The sequence below is a fragment of the Pelodiscus sinensis genome, chromosome 3 (genome assembly GCF_049634645.1).
Source record: "Pelodiscus sinensis isolate JC-2024 chromosome 3, ASM4963464v1, whole genome shotgun sequence".
In the NCBI taxonomy this organism is placed as follows: Eukaryota; Metazoa; Chordata; order Testudines; family Trionychidae; genus Pelodiscus; species Pelodiscus sinensis.
In genome coordinates, this window is record NC_134713.1 from 63,977,573 (window position 1) to 63,997,528 (window position 19,956).

The 19,956-nt window shown below is 42.2% G+C and overlaps 1 protein-coding gene across 1 annotated transcript in view; it reads right to left on the reverse strand.

The window, feature by feature from the left end:
• Positions 1 to 19,956, reverse strand: part of GABRR1 (gamma-aminobutyric acid type A receptor subunit rho1) — a 45,556-nt gene that overhangs the window by 23,833 nt on the left and 1,767 nt on the right. Inside the window, exons 2-3 of the mRNA XM_075923876.1 lie at positions 10,864 to 10,917; positions 5,553 to 5,659 (exon numbers count right to left, since the gene is read on the reverse strand). Coding sequence (XP_075779991.1) covers positions 5,553 to 5,659; positions 10,864 to 10,917 — 161 coding nt within the window. The remainder of the gene's footprint in view (positions 1 to 5,552; positions 5,660 to 10,863; positions 10,918 to 19,956) is intronic.

Sequence of the window (19,956 nt, forward strand, 5' to 3'; positions counted from 1 at the left end):
TAAGTCTGCTTTGCATCATTCCTCTCCTACTCCTGCTTTATTGTGGAGCATTGGTGTTGCTTGGGGCAAGAGTGCAAGATCTTCATTCAAGTATGGTTATCACCACCTTCAACCCGGCCAACAAGAGTCTGCCATAGCTTAGGAGCATGTCAGGAGCTGAGATTGAGTCCTGTGACACTCATAGGGAAACTGAGTGCATTTAAAAGTGAAGCAGTGAAAAGTGATTTACTGCAAGATGGAACTTTGGGAGAAGAATAAACTTAATGTATTGTTTAAAACATATTTCACCTTGTCAGAATCTTTTGTTGCTACAGATATGGTGTGATTAGAAGACAAAGGATGGTTGAGAAGCTGAAGCCCAGGAGTGAAAGTGAGGAAATTTGTTCCTCTACCTCCTCACTGCTAGTTCAAAATCAAGATGGTATCTACCTACTTCACAGGCATGTTGGGAGACTTTGGGCCTTATCCAAAACCCATTAAAGTCAGCTGAAAGACTCTCAGTGACTTACTGGGTTTTAGAGCAGGATCTCAAACATTAATGTTCATGTCACATTTAAGATTCTCAAATGGAAAATGCAACAGTAAAGCAAAATATTACTTTGTGGCTACATCTAGACTGGCATGATTTTCCACAAATGCTTTTAACGGAAAAGTTTTTCCGTTAAAAGCATTTGTGGAAAGAGCGTCTAGATTGGCACGGACGCTTTTGTGCAAAAGCACTTTTTGTGGAAAAGCGTCCATGCCAATCTAGACGCGGTTTTGCGCAAGAAAGCCCCGATCGCCATTTTCGCCATCGGGGCTTTTTTGCGCAAAACGGTTCTCAGCGGTCTACACTGGCCTTCTTGCGCAAAAGCATTTGCGCAAGAGGGCTTTTTCCCGAATGGGAGAGTCATTGTATTTGCAGAAGAACACTGACAATCTTACATTAGATCATCAGTGTTCTTGCGCAAATTCAAAGCGGTCAGTGTAAACTGCTGGCAAGTTTTTCCACAAAAGCAGGCACTTTTGCGGGAAAACTTGCCAGTCTAGACGCAGCCTGTGTGTCTATTATTATGCAACCATCACCTTTTTTGTATCCATTTCACTTATTGCTCTAGGATTGGGTGTTCTTCACTTTTTGCTCAGAGGCTAGTCCTCTCTAGGGAGCAGAGTTAATTTATCATGAGATAATTAAATGTCTGGGTAGTACTGAATTATGTTTTAATAACTTCCCACACAAATGCCCTGCACTCTTTCCTATTACATTACGTCTGTGTTGCATAATCAAATGGAACTGACAGAAAATTATATATAATTTTATCCAGGAGTTAATTCAGAGCTATGCTGGTATTAGTGCTGTTTCATAATTTAATTAATACTGTATTAATTATGAACTAAACAATAAACAATACAGCTAATCTGTGAAGGAAAAACTAATTATTCCTTTACAATTTGTCCCTGACCTGCAAAGGAAAAGCCTCTTCTTTCAAACAGTGGGAAACAAACTGCATTGCCAGTCTTGGTTTGCAGTGATGTAGCTGTGTGGGTCCCAGAATCTGAGCAAGACAAGGTTGCTCTTTCTTGGGCCAATTTCTGTTATTTCTTTTCAAGGATTTTAGGGCAGCAGAAGGCTGTATTTGGAGCATTATTCCACTTGACAACAGAGGTGCCCCTGTGGCAAAAATAGGACGGTGCTTGTCATTAAGGCCCAAATGATGATACAAAATGTCCGATGGCCAAAAGCCGTTTTAGATCACAGCAGTCATAATACCAGTCTGCATGACAGTATTGCCTCAGGAAGCCCTGAGCACATTGCTGTGCACACTCACAGGACTAGCCCACACAGGGAGTTTGAGAATGGACGGGACTTAAATTCTAAATTTAAATGAGCGGTATTAAAGTCTTCAGTGAAATGTACATGGCAATTAAATGCCACTCTATCAGACCTCTCTAGCTGACTGAAACTTGCATTTAACAGCTGGTCCCTATACAGTTGTTTTACCAATTTAACTTTATTGGTTCAAAAACACATAGTTAAAATAAGTCAACTGCCTAGTGTGGATGCAGTTACACCAATATAATGGTGCGTACAATAATATAGGTTTTTTCATATACAGGTTGAACCTCTGTTAACCAGGACTTCCTGGTCTGGCAGGTCCGCAGATGTTGTAATGAGTGAAAGGCTGGCGGCTGGGCTCGCCACAGCTGGGCTGCTAGGTACAACCCAGAAGGGCTGCCCGTTGCATCCAGGAGCCCAGCACACTTCAGTGGGGCTGCCCAGTGGGGCCAGGAGCCCAGCACACTGCAATGAGGTGCCAGGCATAGCCAGGATCCCAGTGCGCAGGGAGTTGAGCTGCCTGGCTTAGCAGGGAAGGGACGGGAGACTGGCAGGGCATTGGGACTGGCGGGGGCGGTGACCAGGAGGCTAGTGGCCGATTCAGGGCTGGGGGGGGGCGGGCAGTAGCAGGGGGGCCAGATATGACCTCCTTTGGTCTGGAAAAATCCCTCATTCAGGACTGGTCAGGTCCCAAGTGTGCCAGATCAAGTGGTCCAACTTGTACCTAAATACACTATACCCAATATAAATACCTAGCTGTTTCAATAGAAGGGGTTGCAGTGATTTAATTATTTTAGTTCCTAAATTGTGTAGCTGAAGTGGTACAAAAAATGTGTGTAGAGAAGTCCTAAGAAAAATTAGGGTACCTAAAATAAAATGTCATGCAGAAATGACTCACTCCTAGTGGTTGTTAAGACTAGTTGTTAAGGAGTCAGCTAAGCAGAAGGAATTGTTTTACAGGGCTCGGAATCTTTGTTGCTTGTAAGTTGTGTGCATGTGCAGCCACTCAGGAGAGATTCAAATGCCACCCAGCTGATTAGCAGAGTGCCCACAGCTAGGTTTTTCTTTCTACTGGTGGACATAAAAAATGATTCTGCACATGGATGGAAAAGATTGAAGGGAACATTGCTCAGAATCTAAGATTTCACAAGTCAATTAAATAACATAGAGGGCTATGGGTATGGCATTACACAGAAGAAGTTAGGCCTGTTTTAGGCACCTAAAATCCCAGTTTGAGGATCCTATTGCAATGCACAAAATTGCTGAATGCTCTAAGCACCTAAATTTACTTGGCGTCTCTTTTTTGTTTTCTAAAAATTTCATGAGCACCTATGTTTGAGCCTCAGGCTATACTCCCTGCTGCCTCTCTCTAGATACCTGCTGCCTCTCTCTAGATACCAGGATGTCTATCTCCTGCCTAAACTCAGAGGCAGACAGACAGTTGAACACATATCCCATTCAGGGCCCAATCCAGTAAATCTCCTCTTAGGCTATGTCTTCACTGCCAGCTCTTCCAGCAGAAAATATGCTAATGAGATCATGACTTATGCTAATGAATCCCTCATTAGCATATTTTCTGCTGGAAGAACTGGAAATGAAGACGAAGCCTTAGGGTTTTGCATCATGATAATGGAATGATTGTAGCGGGGAGGCAGGGGGAGACTTGAAGTTTCTCATTTCCAAATGGGTGTGCCAAACACTGGACTACAGAGACATTTCCACACACATTCTCTCTTCAACCCAATGACTGTGAGGACATACTTAAATAATCATTGGACACGAGAGAAAGAGAGCACATGAGAATGGCTGTTGGAAGCCAGTGGGCAAGGCACCCATCTGGGAAGTGGGAGACCTGGGATCGTCTAGTCCTCACTGTTACAATCTCATTATTTCTCCAGCAGAACAGTTTCAGCAAGAGAGACTGAGGGAGCGCCACATGACTATCCCATAGCTTAGTAGTTGGCACTTTCTCCCATGAGGTGGGAGACCCTTGTCCAATCTTTTCTTCCCTTCTGGCGGAGGAGCAAGTCTGAACCTTGGTCTCCAAGATCCCAGGCCATGCTCCAGTCACTGAGGTAAATGTTATAAATTGGGTTAGAGGTGGCACTAGCTCATTTTCTTTTTGTGAGGATTAAGACCTAACTCGTTCCCTCAGGCACTTGACTCCAGACTGCAGATTCCTATTTGAGGAATACAGGATCTGTCGAAAAAGGCTTTATTTTCAACAGCTCCACATCTAGACTGCCATTTTTTTTTTTTAGAAAAAACTCCATTTTGAAAAAAAAGCAGTGGCCATGTTTATGCTAATGAGGCACAGGATATTTAAATCCCTGCTTCATTAGCAATTTCGATGCGCTTGATTTATATCCCTCTGTTGACAGAGGGAAGCAGTCTAGATGTAGCTACTATGTGTAACATCCCCACCCAAAGCCCCGCAGAGTGGAGTATAGGTGCTATTTAGTTATGCAATACAAATATGATAGAAGAGACCAACCGCTAAAGAACTCAAGATAGTGACAGGAAAGTGTGTAACACATTGCAAGGAGTCACAGGACAGTCATGTTAATACACTCCTGTGCCTGCTAAATGGCCAGTGGATTGTGCTAAAAATAAGCACTTAAACTGACTACGAAGCATGCAGTCTTACAATTTTCCTTTCTGCTAAGTCCTGGCAGTCTTCCAGCCCTGGAGAGCATCCTTTTAATATACAGAATAGGTATTGGATGGGTAGCAGCAAATTTAGTGATGGGCTGCCCGTACCATATGTTAGTACTTGTCATCTCCTCTCACACTGCTAACAGTCATGTCAACTAGTACCAAACACGTCTGGTTTTTAGATGTCTGGCATTTAATAAGGATGTGTTAGAATGTATACGTAGACTTTTTTTTATAGATTTACTGCTGTACTTCCTCCTTCTCCTCCAGACTTTGACCAGCTACTGTATGTGTATCTTTGACAATTACAGTACAAAATATTTATTGTAATCAATAATGACAATATTAATGAACTGCCCTGAAACTGACACTATTTTAAAATGTACTGAACATGCTGTATTGTGTATATTGAGCATTTAGTAATAAAAGCTTCTCCCATCAGGATGTATAATGGCATCCTGGATTTGAATGACCATCTGTCAGCCAGGAAGGGTAGATAAATTACAACATTCTTTAATCCAGCGGGTCATAAGAAAGCCCATTCTCCTTAATCCTTTGCTCTAAAAGCTTGGTTTGCTGTTGCATGTGACTGCAAGACTGTGAGCAAAACATTAACACAAAGTAGTCAAAATAGTCTCCTAGATTAAAATAAAAAAAGGCCAGGTCAGCAAGTATTGTACATTAGTTGATTACACAAAGCATTGCCACAGTGAGATGCAACTTTAGGATTCCATAGTAATCTAGGAATAAATGCTAACTGAACTTGGATACATTTTTACCAGTCAAAGGTTCAGAGGAGTATTTAAAAATCCATAAATGACATCTCTGAGTTCTCATGGTTTTGCTGAAATTTATTTGGTGATCGTAGATCCAGAGGAAGGCCATATTGTTGCAAGCCTCCTCAGGCATGCTGTGCCATGCTGTAAATTCAAAACAGAAACAAGGATGACCTTTCACAGCTAGCAGCTCTTTCCAATCTCTGTCGTGTCAATCCACTCAGCAGTGAGACACTGTGCAGTACAGTACAGTATTTCTTACAGAGAGAGAGAGAGAAAAAGAATGAGATGTATGTTTTTCATACCTCCAAAACCTGGTCTCATGCTGAAATCATGGTCATCTATTCTCAGAAGCTGTTCTGACTTTGTTAATGGTGATTTGGTGATGTCAGGGCTTCGTTTTAGTATTGGGCTATGTGGAAAAGACATACAGCATTAATAGACTTAAGCATGTTTAAGAGACACATGATTACAGTATTTGACTCTCATCCTTAAAAGAGAGAACACTCTTTTTCACCTACCAGTTAAACCATATCCCTGTGATCACATCTGGTGCTTGATCACGTCATTTAAAAAGAACCCTTGAGTGGATTTTACATACAGAATGCAGGATATTTTAAATGGTTCGCATTCTAATATTATCTGAATGGTAAAATACTTATTCCAAATTCTAGTTTCTGTATACAGATTATTTGAGTTTTTAATATATTTTAAATGCAAAAACGCAAATGTTTTGTTTACACTAGATTCTGTTAGATGTGAATAAAATAATAAGTGTGTTGGGAGAAAGAGGGCAGCTTTTCTGACGTAGATTTATGATAGGACATGAGGATAGGAATTAGGGAAACAATATCTCCACTAAAAGCTCACTGGCTGCAGCCCAGGAACAAAATGGAGATGAACTGGGAACCCAGCCAGGGGGCAAGTTGACTTGCAGCTTGGAATAAAATGATTAACTCCTGCACCAGATTGCTAAAGAGAACAGGAATGCTAGAGATAGGAATGTATGAGATGCAACCAGAAGTGTATACAGTTGCACCACATCTTGTACTAGAGGCTTTGCTTTGGGTCTGTGCCAAGTTTATTTCTGAAAATAGAGTAAAATGTTTCAGTCTAAAGATTGATTTCAGGCGCAGCTTCCCTTTTATTTCTCTGATGTAGTTATACTCATGTAGGAGTAAGAGCGGTCTATACTGCAGGTGGTGATAACTGAGAAGGATTGAGGTTGGTTGAGTTCCCCAAGAAAAAAAAAAGGATTCAGGAATGTTTTCTGTTTCTGATAAAAAATATATATACTGGATGCCAACAGCTTGCAGCGAGACACCCCTTTTCACGTTTAATTAAAAAGATAAGTCAGTGATAGACCAACCAAAACCAAAACAAAAAACCCCAAATCCTTGACTGTGACATCCCTTCTGGATAAAAAGAAACCTCTTTGAGAGACGAAAACACTTCTAGTAAATGTGGGAGCTTGCTTTATCATGTGGAATTCTTGTAGATCATAAACATGAAGGCCAGAAGTATCATTAATATAATCGAGTCTGCCCTCCTGCTTAATGAGAGGCCACAGAATTTCACTAGTGATTTCTTTATGAAGCCTGTACCTGCTGGTTGACCTAGGACACATCTTTTAGAAAGATAAATCAGTCCTGGTTTAAAGGTTTATGTGATGGAGAGTCAACCACATCCCTAGGTGAGTTGTTACAATTATTCCTTACCCTCATGGATAAAAAAATGTGCTTTATTTCTACTCTGAATTTGTTTAACTCCAAACGCGTCTACATGACCCCTAATTCCATTTCTGTGTTACTATCTCCCCGCCTGTATAACCTATATTCTTTGTTTATGGATGCATATGTTTGTATATACATGCATATACATATTCAGATTCATGCAGCTTGAGATACAATCCAACTGACCTGTCATTTATAAAACTAGCTCAACAACAGTTTTTCTGTTTTGGGTTGAATTAAAACATTTTGACCCCTCAAAACACATTTCCATTTTAAGCATTTTTAAATTGAAATGAAAGGAAATTTAGAAACCAAGTTTGAATTATTTTTTATTTTCTGACCATTTTTTCCCCCAACCTAAATCATTTGGCAAATATCAACATAAATTTGTAAAATGGTTTAGTGTTGTCATATTTGCATTTTTCCCTGAAAAAAAGTTTGTCAAAAATGTCACTAAGCTCTGTTCATCTATCATTACACCAATTTGTGTCATTTTATGCTTTGTTTTAGATCAATGATAAGAGATATTGAATAGCATGAGGCTAAGAACAGATTCCAGCATGTTCAAATAAAACTATTTTATTTATTTGACATTGTATTGGGGGTTGTTAAAAGACTGTTTTCAATAAAAAAAGGTGAAATTAAGATTTTTCCTTTGTTCAAAATTTGAAAATTTCACATTTGAAAACTCAAAACATTTTGGGGGTTAATTAAGTTTTTGTTGTTCTCCCCTTCTTAAAAACATTTTCCACCTTGAGGCGGGTGAGAGAGAGAAAATAGGGAAAGAAATGAGGATTAAAAAGAAGAACCCCAAACATTTATCCCAAGCTTTTGGAGATTTTTGAAACAAAACCAAAACCTTTTTTTATCTGAATCTTCAAACCAAAAAGAATGAATAATTTTTCCCTTCAAAATATTGAACCGCCTTACAAAGAAATAATTTGTGAAAATTTTAGGTTGTTACAAAAATACTTTCCCTGAACAAAATGTTGACTAACATTTTGACCACTCCAATGTAATTTGCTGCTTTTTCCTGTTTGGAGCTCTGGAAGAGGAAAATGATCCCCAAAATCTACAGCAGAAACTCTTTAGGATTAGCTAAGTAAAATTCCTGCTTTATTATGCCTTAATAGAGATACGCAGCCTCTTCTATCTAGGTTGCCATGAACCGATTCAGAGTAAGCCATTGAAACTCAGTTTTCCCTCCTCACTTTCTGCTCCACTAGCAACCCTAAGTTTTGTGGATATCTATATTTAGCTCTGCTTAATACCCATGCTAAGGAGATTGCCTTAATGATCAGCAGGAAAGTACTGAAGGGAGAGAGTGAAATGACTGATGTTTCCTGATGCCAACTGCTGCATTAGTGAGTGGGACTGACATTGCACAGTACTTCTGTGACAAAGAAATCGCTGCTGCAGCCTCTGTATAGGTTAGGCTGATGTGGAAGATTAACTGACACATAGACACTGTATCTTCCAGCCACCACTTTGTGATGCAGCACCAGAGAGCGCATCCGTAGGACCCAGAGGAGAATGCTGGGGTTGGAATAGCGGGAACTGGATTGCTAAAAGATGCCTTAGAAGCAAATTGGTTTCCCAAATTTACTGATCCCCTTTGGGATTCATTTGATTCTGTTCAAGATCTGGCTTCTCACCACTCTCTTGAGAGTGCTCCTTTTCCTGACTAGCTAGGGCTACAGTGCAGCCATTTTGAAAAGCTAGTGTCACCTACTGAATCTGTACATGTTACTGATCTTGGTCAGATGCTTTTAACAGTCCTTATCAAGGAGAGAAACTTTCCATAAGCGGCAGAACGACGAAGAACTCGAAGAGTGAACTAGCATCTGGGCTGTTATAGAACTCCAGAGGCTAGAGAAATGGGATTCCTAGCTATAGTGGGAATCAATATAAGGTACAGCTGAGCATCTTTGACATTCATTGACTTTAAGGCCAGAAAGGACTATTAGAATCATCCATCTCCTGCATAACACAGGCCATAAATTTTACTAATTTCTGCATAAAGCCCCAAAACAGGTGTTCCAGTTCAACCACATGCTTTAGAAATACATCACTGATGATTTAAAGATTTCCAGTGGGGGAGAATCCACCGCCAGCTTAGATAAATTGTTCCAATGGTTTACTACCTTCACTGTTTAAAATGGAAATATGAAGCTGGTTTTAATTTGTCTGGCTTCAGCTTCCCACTATAGGACCTTGTCATACCTTTGACTGCTGGACTAATTGGTCTCTCTACTATAAGAAATTAACTTGTGTAGATACTATTCTGTTACTAAAAGGGACAGAAACCTCTCTGCTGCTAGGTGAGTAGAGGGTGTGGAATTTCTTAGCCTCTCGGTTAAGAGAAGGATGGACAGCTGAGTTTGTAAAACACTGATGGGCTGTGTCTACACTGCACCCCTTTTCCGGAAAAGGGATGCAGATGAGACAAGTCGGAATTGCAAATGCAGCGGGGATTTAAATTTTCCCCGCTGCATTTGCATGAACATGGCTGCCGCTTTTTTCCGGCTCGGGGCTTTGCCGGAAAAAAGCGCCAGTCTAGACAGGGATCTTTCAGAAAATAAAGCCTTTTCCGAAAGGTCCCTTATTCCTCTTAAAATCAGGAATAAGGGAACTTTTGGAAAAGGCTTTATTTTCCGAAAGATCCCTGTCTAGACTGGCGCTTTTTTCCGGCAAAGCCCCGAGCCGGAAAAAAGCGGCAGCCATGTTCGTGCAAATGCAGCGGGGAAAATTTAAATCCCCGCTGCATTTGCAATTCCGACTTGTCTCATCTGCATCCCTTTTCCGGAAAAGGGGTGCAGTGTAGACACAGCCATGGTGTTTGTTATACATCTTTCTGACTTACAGAGGATGTGAGCCTCTTTCAAAATAGCACATCTACACTGCAGGGAAGCCTGAAAATTAGTCTGAGGCAGGCTTTCCTAATGTAGGTGTGCTATGTTGATTTAGAGCCCCAGAAGGAATAACTTAGAATGGCCCTGGTGAGAGGCTATTTTGAAATAGCAGAAGTGGAGTGTCTACACACGCCTTATTTCAAAATAGCTATTTTGGAATAGGCATTATTCTTCATAGAATGAGGTATATAGAAGTCAGAATAAGCCATCTGTTATTTCTAAATTATTTCAAGATAACAGAATTGCTGTGTAGATGCTTGCATAGTTATTTCGGAATAATGGCCATTATTCGGAAATAACTTTGTTATATAGACACGCCCTTACAGAGCCTCCCATTACAGAACCTGGTTCTTTAGCTGGAGAGATTGATACCTTTGGCTCTGGACGGCTTACTCCAATTCCTAGGGCAGGTCTGCACTACGGGGCAATATTGACTTAAGGTACACAACTTCAGCTACGTGAATAGTGTCGCTGGAGTTGACGTATCTTAGGCTAAATTGCTGCAGGGTCTCCACTGTGGGGGGTCAACAGCAAAAACTCTCCCATCAACTGCCCTTATGCTTCTTGTTCCAGTGGTGTACCAGAGTCAAAGAGAGAGAACAACTAGTGGTCAGTTTGACAGGTCTTTACAGAACTTGCTAAATCACCCCTGGAGGATTGATCGCTGCAGCGCCAATCTCCTGGTAAGTGTACCTGCCAGGATGGCACAGAAATAGTCATATCCAAGGCTGAACCAGAGACCTCCTGAGCTGAGAGCACAGGTCTCTCCAACTTAAGCCAGGTTCTGTAGTTGTGTCTGTAACATAGTATTAGGCACAAAAGAGGAGATCAGCACACCCTGAGCAGTAGGTCTTAATTCTGACCCTCTCAGATTGGGAGGAAGACACTGTGGTTTTGCTGCTGACAGTCAATAATATAAAGAGCGAGCAAGATGTAATTGCTACTGAGAGGCTATGTTTTTAGTAGCATACCTGCCTTGCTTGTGTGTTTCTCCATGTGTTTCCCGTCTCTGTCTTTGAGGTTGACTGTAAGAAAAGGACAGAGACAAGAATTTAAACATTCAGAATATCACAAAGTTTGTCATTTTAAAAATCTAATCTTTGCGTAATACCAAGTAAAAAGGTGGAGCTGGTGATTGTTGTAGCAGGGGATGGGTGGGAGGTGCAGTATTTTGGAGTCCTTGCTTTCCCACCTTACAATGTGTGTAAATGTTTCCACCTGCATATTTTTATCCATCCTTTGGGTTTCCCTGAGTGCCAACATAGCCATAGAACGAGGGGACCGACAGTGTACTCCTTAACTACAGTCAATAGTGTTGTTTAGGTTGCTTACCAGAGGGTTGAAACACTTTGGTTCATGTTATTTACACAGGGTCCAAGACTGTGCTTTACAAAAATTTATTTGGTTTTATAGGGCAGTATGGTCCTTTCTGCTATGACTAGAAGCACAGTCAGCCTTTGGCTATATGAAGGTTATTGACCCTGGCCAGTGATTGTCTATGAATAATGCAATCCTCAGAGATTATGTGATTTCAGGATAATTTATTTAAAATCCTAGATTTTTCTTGGGAGAGGAAGGCAGAATGATGTAATGGGGTCATTGCCCTCTACCCAGCTTTCTCTCTTGCTGCTCCTTTGGAGGCCACAGTACAGGGCTAGATTTTGGCATCCTATACAGAACACCTAACTATAGAAAAATAAGAGATCTCTGTGCAATCACAAAATCATTCAGTACTAGGTATTCAAAATAGGATGGCAGGACATATTGCAGACATTCAGTTTTATTCAGATTAAAAAAATAGTCTAAAAAATGCAGGCAGCCTGACGTGAATTATAAAAGTACTGTGACTTACCAGGGAAAACTTGTTTAGTCGCTCTTGACAAATGAGAATTTCATGGCATTTACAGCACATTCAGAAACTCTGCAGTCATTTTAGTTATGCATCCTCTCAGCTCATACTGGCACACTCCTTACATTTTAATATAGAAAATGTCCCGTTTTTGTTGTGCCATGTCACATTGACATATTTAGATATTCTATAAGATGCATAGATGAAACAGCTGGTATGTATGAGAATGATATTTGTGTTTAGGAAAAACCCCAATTCCTATAAAGCCTGAACCCTATAAATATCTGCTTTCTGATTGTTACTCAAGGGTCAGATCTGACAAGTACACATGAAACATTCCCAGTGATGTCCATGGAATTCAGATTACTCAAGTACCTCATTTTGAGGGGCACCACTCATTTTAATTCCAAATTACCTGTGTTCCACAGAAATTCACTGCCCCCTCACTATTATTGTTGAAAACAATTCACATTGAAATTAAGAACCAAGATTACAGAAAAATAGCTACACCAAAGGGGTTTTGTTTCCCTCATTTTGGGTTTCTGTACCACACTCTGTGCCAGATTTAGCTGACTGAGGTGCAGACTTCCTCTATGAGTAAAAGTTTTCAGGACTTGGCCCAGCATGGAATACCTATCTCGTTAGTGGATGATAATGGAAATACTAAGCTTACTCTCAAAGCCTGACATTTAAGAAAACCAAAACATCTTTTCTTGCTGCCCAGACTCCTTGAATCTCTGCATTGGTCTCCCTTTCACCAGCCTTGCCTCCATTTATGTCCTTGTCTCCTCCACCACCCTTCTTTCGCCTCATGTCTTCACAAATCTTTGCCTGACGTTAGCCTCTGATGGAATTTGACCCTGACGTTGCACAGAGAAAAACATTCAGCCCTTTTTAGCATAATGCATCCTTACTGAACACTTTTAAGGCTGCTAAGCTGTCACAGTGGGTAACATTGTTACTAAATTAAAGCATAGTCACTATGCAGTGACATCTAGAGGTGTTTCAAAGAAGTGTATTAGAACCAAACTCTCCAAGCCTTCCTGGTAGGTGTTACTTCCAGGCAGATTGACATATCATTTAGTACTGTCCTTTCAGCCAAGAGTTTAGATTTAAATGTCTGCTTGGAGAGCAACCAGAATCAGAATAAGAAAGCCAGTCCTACTTAGATCTATCCTCACCTCCCAGTTTCACAAAGATTTATTCCAGGGGTAGGCAAAATACATCCCACCAAGTTGCCAGATCCAGCCCATGGGAGCCTCTTCCAGGCTTTCTGCCTGCCCCATCTCTGCACACTGCTCAGAGCTGCTCTCTGAACACTGCACACCCGGGGAATGAGGGTGTAGGGAGAGGCTTTGCAAGCTTTCCCTGCCCCCAGCACAATCTTACAGTTCCCAGTGGCTGAACAGGCAGCACGCAAAGTACCCCTCCCCTCTCCAAGCTCGCAACATTCAGAGCCACATACGGCCCCTTCAGCTGGTTCAGGGGCATAGAAGGCAGGAACTTTGGCTGAGGAACCAGCTGAGGAACCAGCTGCTTCAGATAAGTGCCTCCCAGCCAGAGCCTGCCTCTGCCACCCCAGCCTCTCCCTCTCCCAACCCTCTGCCTCCCCCACCCTATGTGACCCAAGCCCTCTGCATCCTGCTCCTGCACCCTTACCCCTTGTAACTCAAATCCTCTGCACCTCTTCCTCCTTCCAGACCCAGCACTCCCTCCTACATCCCTCTTCCAGGTCACAAACTCCTCCCAGACCTTTAACCCCAATCCCTACCCCCAGTCACAACTCAAATCCCTGCACCCTCTCCTGCAGTCCTGTTCTAGGTCTCAGCCCCCTCTCAAACCTGGCACCCTCTCCTACACCACTCCTCCAGGTAATAACCCCTTCTTACCCCCCTCCTCCTGGTCAGAATCCTCTCTTGCTTCCATACCCCTTCCCAGGCCCTGCACCCCAGTCTCCTGCCCCAGGTCATAACTGCCTTCTTCACCTAAACAACCTGCCAGATCCCCTCCTGCATCCCAGTCCCTTACCCCAAGCTCCCTTTCACACCCAAGCTCCTTCCCAGACCCTACACCTCCTCCATTAGTATCATGGAAGAGTGCAGCCCTTGACCACTTACCAGATTCTTGGAGTGGCCCTCCATGAAAAATTATTGCCCACTCCTGATCTATTCTGACCTGAGCAGGCTCTCTGACCCTGGTAATATCCTACTAAACCCATTGTGCTAGCTTGGCAAAGCCAGCTGCTCTCTTCAAATCTTATGCATTTCAGGGATTCCCTGGAGTCCAAGATACACAATGCATTCTGGGAAACCTGACATGGAGAAGCTCTGGTGTCTGTAACATTTGACAATTTCATTCTTCTCTGCAGGTTATGCAGTACCATGCTCTAAAAGAGGATCTTCTAAATTAGCATGCTTGATGGGACAAAACAAGCAACCAGGCCCTTAAGCACATAAATCCAGGCTTAATGAACAACAAAATGATGCATCACTTTAGCAGCTTCATTTGGTAATCCCTCCTTTTGTTTCTGCCAGTGCAGGTACAATTTTATGTAAGTGTACTTACATGCTAACCAAGGCAATACATTATCAAAATAGATTTTGTGTAAAGACCATATGTACCATCTTCTATTTGCTAAAAAGCACTGGAAAATAGAAAACAGCACATTCGGCCTGGTTTGAGTTTCTTATGGCACTATATATCTAATTAGAACTGTGTGGAAAATGAGAACTTTTCTGAGAGAGAAGTGTCATAGGAAAACTCTCATGAGTTCTCAAGGGAAGGTTTAAAAATGTGGAAATATCTATTCTCCCACCTTTCACTTTCACATTGTTTTCCAACTTTTGCTAGATGGAGAACAACCAAGCCTACCTTACTTTATAAACTTTTCCAACTTCAGAAGTTTGGGGGTTTTTTGTATCACTTTCTCTCAAAGAAATAGGATAAACTAGTTCCCCTCTTTTGGGGAGGAAGGAGTTGGCATTTCCCCACAGCTTGAAAATAATTTTAAAAAAAAATCAACTCCCCACCCCAACCTTAATTTCAAAGTTAAAAAAAAGAAACGTTATTAAGTGAAAATCTTCAGCCAGATCTACTATGGCATTTTTCTGTGGAATATATTCTATAAATAGAGACATTCAATCCTCCAGTTATTCCTTGAGAATTACTGGCAAAACTCCCATTTTAATAATAGTAGTATTGTCCCACGGGCAAAGTGGTAGCCCACATTAGAGCCTTGCATTTGTCCATTTGGACAAGAAATTGACAGCACTAAATCAAAATGTGGCCTTAATATAATGTTTGTGCACTATATGGACATGTTTTGTTTCCCTGAACAGCCATAGTGTGCCCTTTAAATTTAACGCTTGGGTGACCATCCACAAGAGATTCAAATGCCACCCAGCTCGTTAGCAGAGTGCCCACAGCCAACAGCATGTATTTCTACTGGTGGTGGACCTCACACATGCTTTGGTGCACATAAAATTTATTCTACATATGGATGGAAAAAAATAGACGGAACATTGATCGTAACTGCTTCCACACAATCCTTACCACATTCGTGGACCAGGCACTTCCTATCCTATCCCAAGAAGCAGCTCCCTTACTGGTATTTCTCTCCAGGGACCCATATGTATAGCAAAATGCAGGCTATCCCTGTTGACTGTCCACACTCATATCCTAAGCTTGAAATGTGTGAAACCCTGTGTTAGCTCCACACTCTTCTGTGCTGATGGTTATGTCTGGTGGCTCTAGGAGTCAGGTTCAGACCTCTCTTTTGAAGCTGCTTTTACTGCACAACAGCAACTTCTGCTGAGCACATAAAGCCCCTATTTACTCAAAGGTGGTCAGTGAGAACCTTTGCTTCCAAGATCCCTACTGGAAGGCTACAAACATCTGGTTCATAACATTTTCCCACGTTGAGATCGGTGGAGGTAAGACACTAAGTACTCTTTAAAGGTAAATACCCACTGGATTGACCTCCTTTATTTTCTCTGTTTTACAGAAAAGCTAAATTATTTGCCAAGCATCCTGCAGAAAGTCAGTGGCACAACCCAGCACAAGATCCAGATGTTCCAATTTCCAGCATATCCACTATGTTTGCATAGATTATTAAGTGTCCAGTAACTTGGATTACAGGATTTGGCTCAAGAAAAATATTGAAGCATAAAGTGAAAACTACAAACTATTGGGCTACATCTACACTGCAGGCGCGTTCTTGCGCAAGTAAATTTACAGTACAATGTCGGAAAACAGGGCTTCTTCTGGAAGAGCTATTCCTCTCCCCACAAGGAATAAGCCCTTTTGTGCAAGAGCTCTTCCACAAGACGGCAGTGTAGACAGGCAACATGAATTTCTAGCACAAGAAACCTCTATGGTTAAAATGGCCATTGGAGCTTTCTTGCGCAAGGGAGCGTCCACACTTCCATGGACGCTCTTGTGCAAAAGCACATCTCTTGCACATGGCAGTGTGGACGCACTCTTTTGGAAGACTTTTTGCACAAGAACTCTTGCACAAAACAGTTCTTGCGCAAGAAGCCTGCCGTGTAGACATAGCCTTGGTGTGTTGGGTTAGAGCATTATGATATCTATCCTCAGTCAATCTCTCATTGACGACCAGGACAAGCTAGTTTAGCAAGGTAGAACTAGACAATTAAACTAGCAAGAAACAATTTGACAGATTTAGCCTCTGTTTGTTATAAAGTGGCTTTTAAAAACTCTGGACTGATCAGACAGTTCTCTACAAGTATGGACAATTATTGTTCACTGAGCTATTTTTGATTGGGCAGGTATGTCATATGAAACTTTATCTGTTTCCCAATAGGATAATTTCATTGTCATTTCTGTTTTCTGCCATGAATACTTGTGTGTGGATATAAAATTCTCTTAAGCAGTACTGCCAAATGCAACTTCAGAGCAATTTTCCTGCTAAGATTCCTGCTAATAAAACAGATTAGCAAAATTTTCATGGCCCACATGGGTGATCATAAGAAAAGTCATCCTTTTAAGAGTCAGTAATTCATAGCATTATATACCACATTATCCGTGCGCCTAACTTTCTAAAGTGAATAAATCTCATCCCCGTTTTACAGAGTGGAAAACGAGGGCACAGAGAGGTCAGTGCCTTACTAATGGTCTCTCAAACTGACATGGGGTTTTATTGTCGCAACTCTGTTGGCTCTCTCTCCCCCAATTTGGACCCTGCTTTAATAGGCCTTCCTAGCAGATAGTCTGCTCTGTAGTTCCTCTCTTCACAGCATCTCCTGTTACAGCTGCATAACCCTAATGCCCACAGAGCTCCAGGAGAGTTGAAGTAGTGAATGACTAGCTCTCTGAAAAGTGGAAAGATAGCTTCATTAAAATGATAGAGGCGAGGAGAGCACTGCACCATCTCCTACCCTATCAGGCAGGGTCTCTGGGCAGCAGAACCATTGTGCAAAGTGACCAAATCAGTGGGAGTTATGAAGAGGGGGCACTCCTGTGCAGTGTGGGACTCAGCCCAGCCACGCCACCTTGTGTGTCAGCACTCAGATGCCAGTGCTGAGAAAGGGCAGAGTATTTTGTTTGTGACCTCTTGCACTTGCCTCCCCACGTCCCAGCGAGGTTAGGTCACTGGTATGCCTGCTAATTTCCCCAGCTACTTGTGCTGGGGCAGGTTTGAAGACTTGCAGCTCAGTTTCTAGTTATTTGGTATGAAAGATGAGGCACCTAAACCAACCATTGACTCCCAATAGCAAGGACAGTCTAGTAATCAGGGTGTGAGCCTGGGAGAGGGTGGTCAAGTGTCTGGTTTTCAACTGGTTAGAAAAGGACCCTCACCAGCCCATGAAAATAAGCAAGTGAGTGAGGGTGGGGAGAATGAATGGTGGAGGGAAAGGTGGAGGGAAGTCTCTAGCTCAGACTTTCTGGACAAATCAACCAGGGTCAGGTATACACTTGGAAGGCTTTGCCAATGTACTAGTGCAGATTTAAGAAGTGAAGCGTAAAACCCTAATGTAGACCCCCTTATACGAACAAAGTCCTTTTGGAGTACATCATTTGGAGAACTGTTACAAACTGTACAAATAACTCTTTTGCTGGCAAAGTGGCAAAAAGAATTTGATGGTGAAGCACAGGGTGAAGAGAATGGAATAGTCCACAGTGCCAAATGTAACCAAAAGACCAAGGAGAGGGAGTAGGGAAAGAGATACTTAAATAATGACTGAATACTTCACATATTTCAGTCATTAAAATATGTGTTATTCTTCAAGGAAAACCTTTTTATTCAAAGATAGGTGCAGAGCTGAAAACTCCTCAAAGTCCGTCATGATTTAATTTCCTTGGAAAGCATATAGCTGTCTAAAGATAGGGTGATGAGCCTAGTTCTCTGTCTAATCTGTCCATGTCTGGTTATCTCAGCATCGGTGAATGACTTTGATGGTATAGCATCAATGGCATGCTGAGAGCAGAAGCCAGACTGTAGGAGATCAAGGAGAGAGCTGGAGAGGGAATATGAGTTGACATCAAGCTTGGAAGTAAATGGGAAGTGGGAGGTGGGGCAGCAATTGGAGGGAGATGTAGGGGTGAAGGGCGGGGTACTGCAGGACAGAGGCAAAAACAAAAAGAGTGCTTGAAAAAGAGCCGATGAATTGACAGAAGCCAATAATAAGGGAAAGTGAGAGGGAGAGGGATTAGGCAGAGCTGGAAGGAATGAGATTGAGGGGACACCTTCAGAGCAGTTGGCCCCATTGCTCCCCTCTGTTGGCAGGCCTGGACACATCATAGATTTTGAAGCACATAGAAGACAGGAAACATTAAAGTTAGAGACTGTGGTAAAGAAGAGGCCAGGATGACAACAAGCTCTTGCCGGTCTCTGTTGATTTGTCAATAAACTATTGAGACTAGTATGGGAGGGGAATGATGAAGTGAATTTGAGCTGAGATTCAACGTGCACCAGAGTTCCTAGGGAATGGGGGAGGGAAAGCAGAGTAAGATGCGTAGCAAGGAGAAAAGCATAAAGTTACTGAAGGAAGAAAGGGCAAACTAATAGTGGAGAAAATTGGCAGTCATGGGATCACAAGCCATTATAACCCTTAGTTTTATCCACTTTCACACTGACTGGGACAGGAAATACAATATATAAAGAGTAAAATATTACTCGTTGAAGATGTGATGTATAGCCTAGCTGACTTGCACCTATGAGTGTGTTGCAGGGGGTGGTCCTGAAAATTCCTGAATTGTAAAGAAACATAAGAAAGAGAATTCATTACAAAATGTACTTTATCTAGATCTTTGGCAAACAGAGTTTAGTTGTCATTACTTCTGGTCACACTTCATAGTCTATAGTATGAAATCTCAATATGTCACCTTAGAACTACCATTTACTCAATCTTTGCTGGGAAGTGGCGAGAGAGCCATTTTCTGGATACAAATGATGTGTGAAAATCAGTGAGGTATGAGCTGAAAAGGCCCTACTGTATTATTTGAAGTGATCCAGAAACTTCAACATGAAATTCCCTGTCCATCTAAATGTTGTGTGAATAAGATGCGATCTTGAGACCCATTACAATGCCGGTTTTGAAGATGAAAAGAACTGAGGGACCACCAGCAAAAATGTTGTTGGGATCTATTGTAGGCACAATGACTGGTAAGAAGCACAAGAAGGCTCAAAGCCAGAAGAGATCAAAGGAAGTCGCTCAAGGTGAATGACACATTATTCTTCTAGTGAGAGGCGTTCCAGTGAAGTCTGCAAAAACTAGATTAGATGGGGTTAAATTGAGAAATAGAGAGGGGAAATCCAAGAGGATGTGAACAGTTAATTTGCTTGATGAATTTAAAAGTAAAGAGACGGAGGGAAATGGGATCTTAGAGGAAGGTGTTCAAAGAGCAGCTGGGGCTGAGGGAGGCAGGCCCTCAGCCCACCTACAGCGCCCCCTCCCCCAAGGTCCCACCTCCCATGTTGAGGGGGAGGTGGCGGGGCAGGATGCTGAGCACACACACACCGCATGGGGAAAGGTTGAGCTGGGAGGGAAAAAGAGCATGCCCGAGTTTCCCCGGCCCCTGGAGCACTAGGGAAGAAGGAGGCCACATGGCCTGAGCTTTCCTGGCCCCAGGATGGAGGAGGCTGTGTAGTTCCAGTCTTCCCAGCCCCCAGAACACTGGAGAGGGTGGAGGCTGCACATACAGTAAGAGTTCTGGGGGCGGAGTATGGGTGGGCCATGCCTGGCACTGTGGGAAG